We start from the raw sequence: 17,312 nt of genomic DNA, 5'->3' as shown, positions 1-17,312 counted from the left end.
TGTTTTCAGTTGCTATATTTAAGATGCGAATAGTTCGCTGGATTAAATATTTTAGGACTCACGCCAGTGCCTCCTACATAATAAGGATCCTTAGGCATGAAGCCCTGTTCTGATTCATAACATACCAAATAAATGGAAAAATCCCAAACAGTTGATGTGTCTTATATAACCCACCATGCATAATGCCAGAAGTAACTGCTCTGTATTTCCTAAGTGATAAGTCGCAGTACCTTCGTATTACAAGGAGCATTTCTAAGGGACTCTGCAATTCTTTGTTGTGGTTGGGCCTGGTATACATCAATGGCCCGCCATTGGTTTTCAAAACAAAGGTGCACACAGACTCCCAAATTTCGGCTGCATTGTGCTATCCCATGGGGGCTCAGGACAGTTTCATTTGATGGCTGAAGGGACAGCGCTGGCTGCTCGTAGCCCTCTTCATCTGTGTGGCAGTGCTCACGACCTGTGAATTCATCTCCGTACCCCAGGATGCTCAGGAGGACCGTGTAGAGACATGGAAGACAGTTCTGGGAAAGGAAGGGTGAACCAGTACACACACCTTGGAGATCCCATTGTTTCCTGGAGTCTGGCAGGAGAATCTCCAGCCAAGTCCTTATACTAGTTTGAACCATAAAACTGTTGACCAGTCTATTCTTGTACTATGAGGTAGGGAGAAGAACATAAAATCCAGGAATCCTGATTGCTATGTTCAGCAATTTCCTAAGTAGTTAAGCAAATCCTACCTCTTTTTGCTTCCGTTTCTTATTTATTGCAATAGAGATGATGCAGTAACCTCAACCTACCTCCAAAACCAAAACGTGTTTTAGAAAAATTGAAATGCACAATGTTTTTTGATAATACAAAACAAAGCTATATATTCAGACTAAGATTCAATCATTACTATATTGAATCTTTACCTACCAGTTGACTAGGTCAGGGCTATGTCTCTTGAGATTATTTAATACATATTGTTGAGGTGAGTCAAGGGCACTTACCTAAATTACTCTCCTAGCTCTAACAATTATAAATGAAGACTTGGTGTGGTATACAGGTCAAGTGATCCTTCCAGGGGTGAGAGAGCCTGTTCTCGAAAGACAGCCACTTCCTCGGGGGAGCAATGGAGTACAGGTTCGGCCGCCAGTATCTTATAGGCAGTCTCGCTCATGGGAAAGCAAGAATGAATTTCTTTTTTTTTTTTTTAAAGATTTTATTTTATTTATTTATTTGACAGAGAGAGATCACAAGCAGGCAGAGAGGCAGGCAGAGAGAGAGGAGGAAGCAGGCTCCCTGCTGAGCAGAGAGCCCGATGCGGGGCTTGATCCCAGGACCCTGAGATGATGACCTGAGCCAAAGGCAGTGGCTTAACCCACTGAGCCACCCAGGCGCCCCAAGAATGAATTTCTTAAAGGACATGTTCATGTGGGAAATAAGTGAGACGGACGAGCTAGATGAAGCAGAGCAAGAAAAGAGAAGGGATGACTGATAATGAGAAGGTTGAAGACCCTAGAGGCTCTCCATTTTTTTTTGTTGTTGTTCAGTGCTCACCTTTTGCCTGACAAATGGAAAAGGCTTTCAGTCATATGTTTTGGAGAGCCTGGCAGCTACAACATTTACACATTACGAACCAACAATAACTCCTAACTACTTTATGCAACATTCAGCTACATCCTTGTTTTAATTCAATGGGGACAATAATTCTCTGAAATGGAAATGACTAAAATGTTCAGAAGAGTTAAATCTTCCTCGTGTTAATAGTCCATCTTTGTGGCTTAAGGTGGAGAAAGAAAAACAAAAAAAACAAAAAAACAAAAAAAAAGAAAATTCTCCAGGGCTGTTCTATGTTCTGAGTTGCTGAGCACTGAGAGAGCTGTGGTTAGACTTGTTTTTTCCAAAGCAGCGTATTACCATTTCTCTTGTGCTTTCTCATCCCAAGAGATAACCAGAAACATGTCCAAACACAGCAGAGTTTTCAAACATGCCTGTTAATGAATCCACCCGGAAAACCTACATTTCAGAAATAATTTCTCCATCTCTGGCTGTCTTCCAGGCTTACTTATTCCTATTGGATCTTTGTATTTCAGAGTAACAAAAAATAAATAGATTATGAATTTTAAGGTTACTGGCTCCCAGCTCTATAACTGTATTCTCCTGCAAGTCTTCTGCAAAGACAAACTCACCCCATACTAAAATGTCCTAAAATGGAGTAAGGGAAGAGTTCATTTTGCTTTCATTTTAAACTTCAGGAATATTTTGGATAAGGAGCTACACCTCTTTCTACGTCCTATGTTCAGTACCCTGGCTAGAATGGAATTTTTATTAACACTTTCCATTTTTATTCATTTTGCAATAAGCTACCTGTTTTTAGCTCTAAGAGTACTTTCACATTGCACCATTATCAGGGAGCTGTTAGGAAAGGGAGGACTTTACCTGTCAGTTGAACTGTTCTAACCTATCTAGTCCTAACATCATTTATAGCATTCTGCCTAATAAACAATAGTGTTAGCACATAATCTGTGCCCACAGCCCACTAAGATACCTTAAAATTCTATACTGCAAGGAAAGTTTTTTAAACGAAAGTTGTAAGTGAAAGTGGTTTGAAATTCTGCCCCAGGCTACCACGAATCAGAACGTAAGATTACTCTATTGACCACAAAATATTAGGATATACAAAACTCTCCTCCCCTGATACAAATGGTCTTCTGTCCCCTGAGAGGGAAGTTATAATCTTATTTTATGTTCCCAGAATTTTTCAGATAAACCCAAATAAATCCTGTTTTGCAGCTGAACCAAATCAACTTCACATTGAGGAGTTTTAGAAATTCCCACCCACCACCAACACTCCATGTGTTGGTTTGCTTTTTTTTTTTTTTTCCCCCGTCCCTATAGGAAACCTCTTTCTTCTCAGTATTTATTTGTATTTCTAATCAGTCTCCAGGAGAATTTTTAGGTCTCTGAATTCTGGGTGAGAAAAGACACTGCAAGGGGCCTGGATTCCTGGTTTTCCTTTTGATGTAAACCAGATCATAGTGGACAGACTTGATGGGATTGAGTTTTTATCGGCACAGCCAAGTAAATCTCTTAAAAACACTGTCTTTATGAAAACAAAAGGCGGCCAACGCTGTATTTATTTTTTTTAACTGGTTCCCAGTCCCCTCTACGTAAAGATAAAGATGGAAATATTGTTTTGCCTTTCAGCGTTAGAAGAGCCCTGGCAGATTTGAAATGTGCACCAGCAGGGGTCTTTCTGGCCAAGGGCCCGGTGGAAAGATGCTAACCATGCTTAACATGTGTTAGGGGACAGTGACCTCATTTTCAGGGATGAACTAAGGTTAGTTCCAAGCGAAGCCCTTACAAACAAAGGCAGCCTTGTAGCAATGGGAAGGAATCTGTGGAGACAGCCCTTGGTCCTTAGGGTGTTTTTGATAGGGATGATTACAAACAGAGATAGCCTTTAGAAGCATTTTCCTTCCTTGTTAAGCCCTCCCAGTGCTGGTGTATCTCCAGTAATTAGGTAGCAAATAAATAAAAAAGAATGAAACCTTAGGAACTCAAGATCTTCCCTAACTAAAACAGAGTTTTTTTTCAAGCACTTGCCAGACAAAATTCCCTTTTAGGATCTCTGCACCCCACCCCCAAAACACACACCTAAAAAGGACTTACTTGTGGAGATAACTAATACCCCTTGGTGGCATGGGGGTGGGGGTGGGGGAGAAAATCAGTACCCGAAGGATCTGTGGTTGTTAATGACAGGAGGCAGATTGTTGCATGAATGTCACAGTTGTTGTGGGTTGAGCAATTCATCACATTCTTTTGAAATTGGTCAGGAATTAGATCACTGTGCAAGAGATCTATAAAATATCAGCACATAACATCTTACTCTCAAATATCTGGGAACTTTGAGTGGGGACTATCTGAATGGCCATGTCTCAAGGTATAAACTGCAATTCTGCTCTACTCTAGTGGGTAAAAAAATAAGTAAAAAATAAAAATCTCTCCTTTATTACCACTCTCCCCCACCCCCATATGCTTGGGTACCCGCATGGCTCTGTGTCCACTCTCAAAGCCTTACATTCAGAAGAATGTGACTCTTGAGCCACTTTTTTCTGTCCAAAATTGTTTTATTCCAGATAAACATATTAGTCTTAGATTTTGAGAAGTTCTGCGAAGCATCTCCACTTGTATTTCAAAACTGTACTTGACGTAAAATCAGTGACTAAGGAGCAGTGGCACGGAGGACTTTGGGATTTTGAAAAGCAGCCCCCATACTCTATAAATCTCCCTCCTGACTGAGAATAATTTACAAATCTGTATTACTTTATTCACCAACAATTACTGTCTGATACTACCAAGAACAGCCTGACATCTGTAGTTTCTGGGTATAAAAGTTTGCTTTAAACGGGGGATATAGAAGAGTAAGAAGGAGGGGAGGGAGGGAAACATGAAAGCCAAAATTGTAAAAATCTGGCATGCAGATCTGAGACATTGTCTTAGTGAAATTAAAAATCTGGCAGCAGACCTTCAGAATGCCTCTCGCATCATTCCTTTCTTTTCCATTCCACCTGCTATTGCCCCCAGATATCCATATCGCATAGAGCCATATTTTTTTCTTTTTTTTAATCAAAGTATAATTAACATACAATATTGCATTAGCTTCAGGTGTACAACGTACTAATTCCACAATTCTATTCATTACGCTATGCTCACCAAGATAAATGTAGTCACCATCTGTCACCATACAATGTTATTACAGTATTATTGACTGTATTTCCTATGCCTATACTTTTCATCTCTGTGACATTTATTCCGCAACTGGAAGTCTGTACCTCTTTGTCCCCTGTATCTTTTTCCCCTTCCCCCCCACCTCCCCCCTTGGCAACCACCAGTTTGTTCTCTGTATTCAAGAGTCTGGTTTTTGTTTGTTTGTTTCTTTGTTTGTCTGTTTTTTAGTTGCTCCATATAAGTGAAATCATATGTTATTTGTCTTTGTCACACAGAGCCATGATTTTATTGTGACCGAATTCAGTGGCACTCACATCTGGTTGCACATTAGATTCATTTGAGCTATTAAAATGTCCCATCTCAGACCACTGGAACCTCTTGGGGGTAGGGGCCTGAGTGTCTGATTTGTTTGTCTGTTTATTTGTTTAAGTCTTCCCCTGGAGATCTTTGAGGTGTCATAAATTGACAAGCATTGGTCCACAGCTCCTTTTGTCTCCATTTTCTCCAACATGATTCTGCTGTCAATTAATTGGGCTAAAATATAGATCTAATGATTTCTTCCCACTCTGCAAAACCCTTCTCTGGCTACTGATATCTTTATGATGAAGTTAGGTCAGATTTACGTGCCATTCCAAATCTTCTAGGAACCCCTCCTTTACCATTCTCTCCAGGGGCCTCCCCTTTCCGGTAGAAATTGCTTATTTGCCATTCCTGAAACCTTGCCATTTCTATATCTCTGCTCACTTTTCCTTTCTTCTTCTTCTTCTTCTTCTTCTTCTTCTTCTTCTTCTTCTTCTTCTTCTCCTTCTCCTTCTCCTTCTCCTTCTCCTTCTCCTCCTTCTCCTTCTCCTCCTTCTCCTTCTTCTTCTTCTATTTTATTTATTCATTTGAGAGAGAGCGAGAGCACCAGCCAGGGAGATGGTCAGAGGGAGAGGAAGAAGCAGGCTTCCTTCTGGCTGAGTGGGGAGCTCCATATTTGGGATCAGGACCTGAGCTGAAGAAAGATGCTTAACTGACTGAGCCACCCAGGGGCTCCTGCTTTCTTCTTTTCCCCCCTTACTGGAGCCCTTCTAGAATTCCTGCCTCTCCTCCTCTTAGCCGTTCAGCCATATTCAGTATGTAGAAATGGCTTTTCTCAGTAGCGTCTGTGGACTTCATCCTCTTCTGTAGGTTCTGCTACCATAAAATCTCATCCCACATGCCGGCTCCAGCTTGCACGGCCAGACTGTACGATCACTGAAAGCAGTAACTGTATCCTCAGAGTCGAGGCCAAGTAGACATCACTGCTGAGCTGCCAGATGTTGAACCCTGTGTGGACTATGAACTCCCAGTCCTGGTGATGGAGTAAATGCAGTAGCCACTTTGAGGATCTGTTTTACTGCTCAGGAGAGATACAATGTTGATTTCTTGAAGACCCAGACTTGTGATTTCACTTTTAGCACAAGCCCACAGTGAAGTTAAGAATGTGGGTTTAAGTAAACAGATTTACCCATTTTCTGACGTGTCTGTGTAGATGCAGCTGGTGCTGCCATTCACGCCTGAATCAGTGCATCCAGTGTAAGAAGATCATAACATCGGTGCTCTTCCTGGGCCATATTTTCTGAGGCATGGCCAGGCAACAGTTCTGTTAGATCTGCCCACCCCCCAGATGATGCTTCTGGAGGGGGTTATTAGAAGCTTTATTAAAAGTGTCTTAGAACCCTCTTGGAATTAACTTCTTGAGAAGTCGAAAGCATGATTAACAGAAGGCCTTTTATTCAGCAAAACTTGTATCAGTAGTTATTTGGTTAACTTTAAAAAAGTAACTATCAGTCAGGAATAGTAAAAGGTACGTATATTTCATAAATATCTGAGTGTTGCCCTAAGTCACAGAAAAATACATCCATTTTCCCAAAGTGTATATAAAGATGAAGGCTTTTCTCTGAGCGTGAATCCCCTGTTACTCTCTTTGGCCTTCTGTACCATAAATGCTCTTTCTAGGAGTTCCAGTTTCAGTCTCTTCGAAGGAAAGCTTGAGATTAAAGCAATTGGTGAAGTAATGTGAGTACAGAATCTTTCTGGATTTTTCTGGTTTTTATTTTAGTCTCTTACCGTCATCCCATTCATATCTGATTCAGCAAGAATATTTTTAGGAAACTTCTTTCTAATAAGTCTTTCCAAAAGCATTTAATTTAGTTTTCATAAAAAATATCCTGTCTCTGCACTATTTTATACTTTAAATAGTACATAATTAAATTACATAATTACAACAACCAGGACCACTGGCATAAACATGTGGGAAGAAAACCACAACTGATTACCAGTCGGAGTGGGGGCGTCTGTATTCCGGCACCATCCTATGTTGACAAAAGGAAGGGTGAGGGACAGATATCAGTTAGAAGAACAATGACTACACTCCAGCAGGACCCTAAAAAAACCTAGCAGAGTACCTGTCACTCTCATGACTCTAAGTAAATGTTCTTGCTCTTTCTTTCCTTCTTTACTCAATGAATGTACGTTCTTCTTCCACTTTTATATTACTCTGGAGCATGTAGCCAAGGAAGCCTGAAAGAGTGGGGATTAAGGGCAGAGTTCTAAAACCAGGGAGACACGAATTCGAATCTTGCCTCTGCCGGTTTCTAGAAAAATGCCCTTGGGTAAGTTACCTAACCTGACTTTCTGATCTGTAAATGTAGATGATGGTAACGCAGACTTCCCATCCCTGTGAGAGGAATTTGGGGCAATCTATGGAAAATGCCCCACAGATTATAGGTGTCCAATCGTTGTTGGCCATGAGACCATGTTCTTAGATACCAGAGCACTTCAGTGTCTTCTGAGTCACAAAGTACAGTAGATTGCAGGCCTCACCTGCACGAACCTTCTGACAGGTATCGCTAAAACAAATAACATTGCTCCGCAGGTGATCCCAGCAAGCGTCGCAGAAATCGGTGCTCTGCCCAAGGTGAAGTAGGGAACCGTAGTAATCTCAGACCCTCTGAGCACTGCCCCCTTTATCGTCTCTTCAAGTGCAGAAGAACCTAAGTCTGTCACTAGACCCTTAACCTTTCTTGGATGAAATGGAGAGATAGTAAGAAAGAGCAGACGGTTTGGGTTCCGAGTTAAGTTGCTGTAGGTGTTTGCTCCTCAGGGAGTAGTTGGAGCATTGGTCCATACAAGGGTCAACATTTCTTCATTCAGCATTTACTGGGATTCTGTTATGTAGAATGCAGCCCTGAATAAGACGAGGACCTGCCCTACAAGAGATTACAGTCCATCTTGATAAACAGCTTGTACCCGAGCAGAACAGACCAAGTGCTGTAGGAGCCCCGAGAGGGGGATCGTGTGGTGTTTGTGGAGGAGGATTGCACAGGTGAAGTGACATTGGAGCTGGGCCTAGGATTGTGCTGCTGAGTCTGTTAATGGGGGAGGGGCTCCGAGGGCTGGTGGTCAGCATTACTGGCAAAGGGATGCGCTGCCTGATGTCACAGTGCTAGGAAATTATGGGGCCTGTCTACAAATAATAATCCCCTTGGGGGATAAAAAGCTGTCTAGATTGCCTTCAGGATCAGCATGCGTATTTTTAGTTCAGTCTGGAAGTGTTTGTTTGCCTCGGGTTTTAAAGGGCCTCCCAGACCATCCCAGAGCAATTGAATATTGTGGTTTAAGAGCAGAAGCATTCTTACAAATGAAGCATGCCCTCAAACATCAACAGATAAAGCAGATAACAGTGCATCTACCTGGGATGAAACTGTAGACAGGCATAAGGAAATCGGCCTCACTCTTGATCTCAGGATTTTTGACTCCTAGGGCCACACAGAACCACTCGCGTAGAGGGGAGAGTTTGGGCTTTTCTCAAGCAGTAATGGCTTTCAGTCCTGACTGCTTACTTATTAGCTGTGTGACCTAGGGCAAGCCACTTACTTTTAAAAACTTAGTTTTTCACCTTCATGAAGTTGCCTGTCCTGACTGAATTTTTAAGAAATAAACAGTAAATATGCATGTATAAAAATTACATACATAAAATGCTTAGTGAAGTCTCTTAATTGGAGTCGTTCGTCATGATTTTCTCAGAATCCTCAGTGGCTCCTCAACGGTGTTCAGCGCTTCTGGAATATTCAACTAGGGGGCGTGTTCTGACTACAACCTCCTAGAGGTTTTTAGAATGATCTGGGCAACAAGGGCTAGAGTCTGAACTGAGCAATTAGAGCAGGATGAATGGGGAAAAAATGTTAAGTGGGGGCACCTGGGTGGCTCAGTCGGTTAAGCCTCTGCCTTTGGCTCAGGTCATAATCCCAGAGTCCTGGGATCGAGCCCGCGTCAGGCTCCCTGCTCAGTGGAGAGCCTGCTTCTCCCTCTCCCTCTGCCTGCTGCTCTCCCTGCTAGTGTTCTCTATCACTCTAATCAATAAAATCTAAAAAAAAAAAAAATACTAAGCGTATTTCCCGCTGTAAGGAAAGCTAAGATGTTAGAATAATGATAAAAGTAAGTCCTTTGGAATGTATTTGTAAGCCAGCACAAGAATGTAAGGGCTCTACAGAGGGAAAAATGACATGAAAGCAAGAACCAGTTTCACTTGTCTGCACAAACACAGGGCACAGAAGATAAAGCTTCGAACATGCCCAAAGTGCACAGTTTAATAAGAGGTCCCCTAATAAACCAGGCCCCAAAGAGTGTGTCTCCCAATATAAAGGTGGATAGGAAACAAACCGACTCCATAGAAAGTGTAGCAAAAACTTCCCTGTCTCAATTTATCACCACCTAGAAGGGGGGGAAAAATCTTTCCTGAGAATTTGTAACCACAAGGAATCCCTCCTATCCATACCAGTTGGAAGTCTAAATTTATCTATGTGGTCTTTTAAAACAAAGGCAAAAAACGCTCAAGGCAAGCATTTATTTTGTTTTAAAGATTTTTATTTATTTTTTTTTGACAGATCACAAGTAGGCAGAGAGGGCCTTTAACTAATAAAGTTGAGTTAGTGCATACCAAATGACACAGCATTTACGATACTAGGTATATGCCTTAAAAATCCTTGCCTGGGGCGCCTGGGTGGCTCAGTGGGTTAAGCCGCTGCCTTCGGCTCAGGTCATGATCTCAGGGTCCTGGGATCAAGTCCCGCATCGGGCTCTCTGCTCAGCAGGGAGCCTGCTTCCCTCTCTCTCTCTCTCTGCCTGCCTCTCTGTCTACTTGTGATCTCTCTCTGTCAAGTAAATAAATAAAATCTTAAAAAAAAAAAAAAATCCTTGCCTGTGTGCACCGGGACTGGGTCCAGAATGTTCACGGCAGCACACTTCGTAGGAGACCCAAACTGGAAACAACTCAAACATTCATCAACTCCACAGTGGATAAATAGATTGTGTTACAATCACGTAATGGAATCCTCTGCAGCCTCTGTGATAAACGGACTGCAGTTACCCGTGTCAGCATGGAGGATTCCAAGAAACAGAACAGCACACAAAGGAGGCATGTCACAGAAGGGTCCAAATGTATGATTCCTCCTACAGAGAATGCAAAGACAGTCAGCTACATAGTATTTAGGTTAGAGAGGTTTACATAGATGTGAAAACTATGAGGAAAGTTGTGAGAATGATTAAATGGAGCAGAGGATGCCTTTGGAGAGCTGGTCAAAGAAGGACTGATGGGAAGTCCGTAGGGCTGCTTGTAAATTTCATTCTTGAGCTTGCCGGGTGTGCCGGCGTTTCTTTCATTATTCTCTAAAATGTTGATATATGTTTCGTGCATTCTTTTGTATGTATGATACACATTATGATAAGTACTTTTTAAAAAAAAATTTGTTTTTAGAGAAAGAGTGGGGGGGGGTGCAGAGGGAGAGAGAGAATCTCAAGTAGACCTCCTGCTCAACGTGGTCCCCACTCAGGGCTCCATCTCACAATCCTGAGATCATGACCTGAGCTGAAATCAGAGTCAGATGCTTAACCAACTAAGCCACCCAGGTGCCCTGATAAATACTTTTTATGGGGAAATAAAAGCTATAAAAGCCCCCTGGAGACAGAATATTTGATAGAAAGCATACACATCATTTTCTGGAAGAGAGTCTGAGGGAGAGAATGAAGAAGAAACAAGAAATCAAGGATTCTCACCTCTCATTTCCTCACACAGGCACACACACATGATCTGTAGCTGTGTATGGAGACCACTGTTAACTAGACTATTGTGGTGATCCCTTTACAATATATATAAATATCAAGTCATTGCCTCATATGCCTGAAACTAATGTGATATGTCAATTATACCTCAGTTAAAAGGTTCACACCAAAGTTGTATACCTGAGTGGGTAGGAAATTTGGGGATCTTCAGATCAAAGTAAGAGAATCAAAGGAATTTATGATTCATATCTCTAATATTAGTACCTAGATACAGTGGCTGATGTGTTATATGTTCTTGGTAATGTTTGTTGTACCTGAAAGTACTTACATGGTTAATTTAGTGGTTGGATGGACTGATGGATGGATGGAAGATGAATGAACGAGTGAACCGAGAGTCTCCAAGCATAAACTATGGAGCAAACACTTACTAAGCAAACACTTATTAAGCCCCCCATTTCTTGAGAGAGATTGAGGGTGCACACATGCATGCTCGCGAGGGTGCTCGAGGGGCAGAGGGAGACGGAGAGAGAATCTTAAGCAGGCTGGAGCGTGAGGCGGGGCTCTATCCCAGGACCCTGAGATCATGACCTGGGCAGAAATCCAAGAACTGGACACTCAACTGACTGAGCCACCCAGGTACCTTAAGCTTTTTCTTAAAGTAGTGATGAACAGCTTGCATTCTGGAGTCAGACTATCTAGGTTTGCATTCCTGCCATTCATAAGCTGTGTGTCCCTGGGGAAATCAGGCGTTCTTTCTATTGCTTTTCCTCATCTGTAAAATGGAGCTAGTAATGGTACTTAGGGCCACTGTGGCAAACCACCACAAACCTGGTGACTTACAACAATAGAAATGAATTGACTGACAGTTCTGGAGACCAGAAGTCCAAAATCGAGTGTCCACAGGGCCCTACTCCCTTCAAAGGCTCTGGTGTGTTATTCTTTTTTGACTCTTCCAGCTTCTGGTGGCTCCTGGCATTGTTTATCTTATTGTCAGCTTACTTCCAGTCTCTTCCTGCATCTTTACATGTTCTCTATTATGTATTTGTGTGTCTCCTCTTCTTTTCTTTTTTTTTTTTTTTGAGGTATAGTTGACATGTAACATTATATTAGTTTGAGGTGTACAACATAATGACGTTATACGTATATATCTTTTCTTCTTCCAAAGACATCAGTCATTGTATTTAGGGCCCATTTGAATACAGTCTGACCTCATCTTAGCTAATTATATCTGCAAAGATCCTATGTCCAAATAATGTTTATGGCCTGAGTTTGCAAGTGGACATGAATTTTGGGGAGATACTGTTTAACTCACTGCACTACTTCATGGAAATATTATAAGGGCTAACTTAATATAAGGACTCATGCAATTAATATATAGAATATTAAGTGACTAATATAATGAAGTTATTATAAGTACACAACAGTGTCTAGCATGTAGTCAGAGTTATGAAGTGTTGGCTTATTACTGAGGTTACTGAGGTTGGGATTTGGGAAATGCTTATTCATTCCAATCACTGCTTTCTGCTGAATAATATCAATATTCCAGTATTGGTGGGAATGCTGAGTTATTAGGTTAATTCATAATAATGCTTGACTCTATCCTTGAAGCTGTTTTCTTGAAAAACATCCGTGGTTCATATTTCTTTCCTGTCTAGTAAAATGACTAAGTAGACAAGACATGAAGTGGTGATGAAGATATTATCATTTTCCAGATGCTTCTTTCAGATTTTGGTCATCTAGGGGAAAAAAATGCTGACCAATCTGCTTGCATTCATTTTATGTCAGTTGACTCCTTAAGGTGACCTCCTCTGTAGGACTTTTCATGTGGCAGAGCTCAGCTTCTCAGGAGACCTGATGTCCTTCTGTAGTGCTGTGTCTACAACTGGCCTGGGGCATTGTTATGATAGAACATTTAAGATGAAAAAGCAGGCTGTAGCCTGTGGTAAGAGTAACTCCTTAGTTTCTGAGGAAATGACAGATAAGAGATACAATACACTGATATTGAGCCAAATACAAAATCTTATATGTATTTTAGCATTAAGGAAATAAAGAACATTGTAAAGGTACTGTGGACAAAATTTGAAAAAAAAAAATAGTGAAGAATCCATTATTTCCCTGCTACCTAGGCAACATGATTTGGAAAAGCTTAAAACTGAGGTGAAAAGCAAGTGAGTCTTCATTTGTGCCGCTCTGTTGCGTTTGCCGCCGCACACCCAGATGTCAGCACGCCTAGCGCACCATCAGTATTCAACAAATGTTCGTGGAAGGAAGATGTGGCTGCATTGCTTGCTGGTGGTTGATAATAAATGGAGGATCTTCTTGGCTCCTTTTCTGTAGCCATGAATAACTTCACTTCCTAAGACGTCATTTTTCTTCTAGGCAGATTTCATGTTCCTCCTCTTGCTTTTTTGTATTTTCCTCCCTGTTTCTCCCTGCATACTCTTTCTTTGAAGTATAAAGTGGCTGATTATTATGTATTCGTGTGTTAAGTATGCCTGTATGTAATAGAAGGCTGAGAAAAGTGAAGAAAAACAAGTTTTGTTTTTTCTCTTGTTCTTAAAGTTCTCAGGTGGTGAACTACTTACCTCAGAGGATTATCTGGTACCAGTGTCACTGGGTGAAATAGATATGGTGAAGGTATCCATCAGAAAGCCCTTCATCATTAGAGTAGGTGTTCTTAAACATGAATCCATGAGAAGGCTTGGCAATCCTGAACCACATGACGTTAGTGTGCGAATTATGTGTGTGCCTGCAGATTTTATGTGTATGTGCAGATTTGGTGTATGGATGTGTCCATGTGCAGCTGTTAAAGGAAAAATATTTCCTTGTAATTTTTGTTAATCTCAAAAGAATCTGAACTCCAAGTAGGTAGAGAACCACTGAATTAGAAAATGTGGCTTATGTTGTTTGTATTTGGCTTTGCTTTAGGGAGTCTGGTGGGAAAATTCTGAGAGGTAAATGGACAGTATATACAATCACCAAACTTCTCAGATGTGGAATGAATGCAGAGGCTTTCCTTGAATCATGATACCTCTATTTGAACTTCTTTAGCTGCTGTTTTTATGCACTTTAAGTTAGAAGTGGGGATGCTTTACTGACAGTTGTTATCTCTGGCGGTTGAAATATCCAGACGGACTGATGTTTGTTCCCAGAATGGCATCAGAGCCCTTCTGGGCAAATTCACTGATAAGTCATTGAGCAGGCACAAAGGAGATGATGTTTTATGGTACAATGAGCCATCCTTGCTTAGCTAATTTATTTCTAACTGAACTTTAAACCAGACCAAGAAAAAACCCAAAAAGAAAAAACCAAACAAAAAAAACCCCTAACCATCTCAAAGTAGTGAGCCTCTTTAAAAATCGTATTTCATTTTTCTTAAAATTCCTGGAAACTTCGGTTTGTCCTTTGTCTGATTTGAAGCTCTGATTAAATGATTTGCATGCTTGACTCCAGTCCCAGTTTTATTTTGGCAACAGCTGCGTATGTTCCCAGATACCTGACTCAGTGGCTTCCTTTATCATTTCTGGCAGTCAGGTTGGTATTCTAGCAGCTTCTCCATTGAAATAGCTGCTGTTATTGTGAAGAAACCTTCCTGTATTGTTGAAGGCGATATTTTAATTAATATAGTTACTTCCACACAATTTACTTATTTATTGGTTCATTCATTCACAAAACATTTTTAAGCACCTGCTAATGGGCCAGGATGCTTCTAATTGCAGGGAAAACAGAAAGATGAATGTTACACTGTAGTCACTGCCTTGTGGTAAGTCTAGGCATGTGGTTACTCAGGCCAAAGAGTGAAGCCTATCAACCCTATAATCTGTAAATAAATTAGCTAACCCCTCATTCAGAGCAGTGGTTCTCAGCGGAGAAGTCCCTCCCTCCCCTGCCGGCAAGAGAAATTTGGCAACTGAGGATACATTTTTACTAGTCGCACTAGGGGATAGTTGGTAAAGGCCAGGAATGCTAGTAAACATTGACACTGAACAGGAGCATCTCCCACATCAAAGAATTACCTGAATCAAAATGCCAGTAGGGGCTCCCAACTGGCTTACTCCATGGAACATGTGACTCTTGATCTCTGGGTTGTGGGTTCGAGCACCACGTTGGGTGTAGAGATTACTTAAAATAAAGTAAAATCTTAAAAAAGAAATGCCAGTAGTGCTGAGATTGGGAAGGCCTGTTTTAGAGGAAAAGGGATACTCCTTCAGAGAGGCATACATGAGAAGGATGGACACTGTAGAGATGGTAGGCTCTCCTTTGAGGACCTGAGCAATCGAATCCTAACTAAATTGGCCCAACCAGAACCAAAGACGCTTCTGAGAGATGGGATTTCCTTCAGCTCAATTACATTTCCAGGGATGAATTAGCATTCCTCAAAGATTGGCGTCTTGTCTGCTTTCCAGTTGTCTACCCCTTGATCTGCCTCTGCTTGTTCTTAAGGGGCTTACAATTTAGGGAGGAAGAAGGACAGGTAAACCCAAAACTCTAATGCCTATGTGAGAAATACCAAGAGGGCTTGATGAAATTAATGCTCTGGAAGCACCGAGCAACGCATCTCTGCCCGGGAGGTCTGGGAAGGCTTTCCAGATGAGGTGGCCTGTGAACAGGGCCTTCAAAGGTATTTGCCAAATGGCTGACAGAAGACACTCTCCTCTGTTATTTAAGCCATACCCTGCATGATTGCTTTGATAACCAGTGATGAGATGGTTTTGGCTCTCCTTTTGGAAACCTGCTTCTATGGTGTTCTATACGGAGCAGGACTCCTTTCCAAATTGTGCAGATCTGTCTTTGAAGTTTTTCCTCTCACTGTCTTTCTTTTAAAGACTTCACTAGTAGGGGGTTTCAACCCCATAATCTTGGGTACTAGAGTTTAGCAGAAAGGCAGAGTTGTAAGCTTTTGGTGAATGTATCGCAGATTTGGTTTTTGTTGTTTTTAAATTCATATGCATTTATTTATTTGCTCCTGCTAATACTCAGGTGGCGGCCTTAGCTTACTTGAAAATATATGGGAAGTGTGCTTCATAATTTGGGTAGACATTTATAGATGCCTTTCAGATACATTCAATGTTCCAGCACATCGCTATGTGCTGTAGGAAAATCCAAGAGAACATCCTCCAAATTCCTCTTAAACTAGTATAACAATGTTAAATGTATTTGTGAAGCTATGAATCGAAAAATTGGTTGTAATAGTTTAATGTGAAAGAATGGGATAGATGTGAAGTTTTTGACAAAATAAAACAGTGAGATTTTCATAATGAGACTACTAGGAAGTTATGGGGTTTCTCTTTACTCTCTAGGAATTGTATGTTGATTTAAAGTGCCTACATAGTATGGGGAATTTTCTCTTTCAGCTCAGAATCAGGACATCACATAAGGGGTAACTTTATATACTTGAAAGCAACTTTTCAAGAATTTGTCCTTTCCCTAGTGACTTTAAAAGACCTTTAAGAGTATTTTCGTGTTAGAAATATAATAGTTCAATTTAAAAATCTTTCTTTTAGTTTGGACTGTAAGTTGAATAGTTCTAACATTCTATGAGTTTTGTTTTTCATCAAAATGTCTTTCTTTTTTATTTTAGTCTGATGCCAATGCCAGTTACTTAAGAGCAGCTCGAGCTGGACACCTGGAAAAGGCCCTTGACTACATAAAAAATGGGGTTGACATCAACATTTGCAATCAGGTTAGTTGTGGTTATTGATGCTATTTAATTTTTTACTGAAGATTTTAAACATCCAGACTGTGTGAAACTCCTTGAATCCTTCATTAGTTATTGCCAAGACTCTCTTTTTACCAGTTTAGTGTTTGGTTTTTTTTGTTTTTGTTTGTTTTTGTTTTTGTTTGTTTTTTAAAGGTTTTATTTATTTGACAGAGAGAGACATAGTGAGAGAGGGAACACAAGCAGGGGGAGTGGGAGAGGGAGAAGTAGGATTCTCTCTGAGCAGGGAGCCCGACACGGGGCCTGATCCCAGAACCCTGGGATCATGACCTGAGCTGAAGGCAACTGCTTAACAACTGAGCCACTCAGGCACCCCTGTTATTTTGTTGTTTTGTTTTGTTTTGTTTGTTTGTTCAGTTGGTTAAGTGTCATCAGCTTTGATTTTCAAATGACTCTGCTTTGTTAAAGAAGCATTTAGAAATGTAGGTAGGCATCCTTTAATAATTCCTAAAATTAGTAACTAATGATACCAGAACAACCCACCTGACTTTTAAGTACCTTTATTTGTAATTCAAGTTTCTACACTGCACACATCCAAGTGATTGTTGGTGGGATATGATCTTAAGAGTTCTACGTAGACTGTTTGCTGCTCTATTCTCAACATGCTAAGCAAAGCTTTCCCTTCACTCTTAATCAGAATGGGTTGAACGCTCTCCATCTTGCTTCCAAAGAAGGCCATGTAGAAGTTGTTTCTGAACTGCTACAGAGAGAAGCCAATGTGGATGCGGCTACGAAGGTCAGTATCCCCTGTTGAATACTTTTTGTGTCACTTGACAGATTCAATGAGGATTCA

The 17,312-nt window shown here is 41.0% G+C and overlaps 1 protein-coding gene across 3 annotated transcripts in view; it reads left to right on the top strand.

The window, feature by feature from the left end:
• Positions 1–17,312, top strand: part of ANK3 (ankyrin 3) — a 675,546-nt gene that overhangs the window by 434,087 nt on the left and 224,147 nt on the right. For all 3 annotated transcript variants that reach the window (XM_047703614.1, XM_047703616.1, XM_047703615.1), the window contains 2 exons: positions 16,382–16,483; positions 17,157–17,255. In XM_047703614.1, coding sequence (XP_047559570.1) covers positions 16,382–16,483; positions 17,157–17,255 — 201 coding nt within the window. The remainder of the gene's footprint in view (positions 1–16,381; positions 16,484–17,156; positions 17,256–17,312) is intronic.

Source organism: Lutra lutra, chromosome 14 (assembly GCF_902655055.1).
Source record: "Lutra lutra chromosome 14, mLutLut1.2, whole genome shotgun sequence".
NCBI lineage: Eukaryota > Metazoa > Chordata > Mammalia > Carnivora > Mustelidae > Lutra > Lutra lutra.
This window is presented reverse-complemented; position numbering and strand designations above follow the sequence as displayed.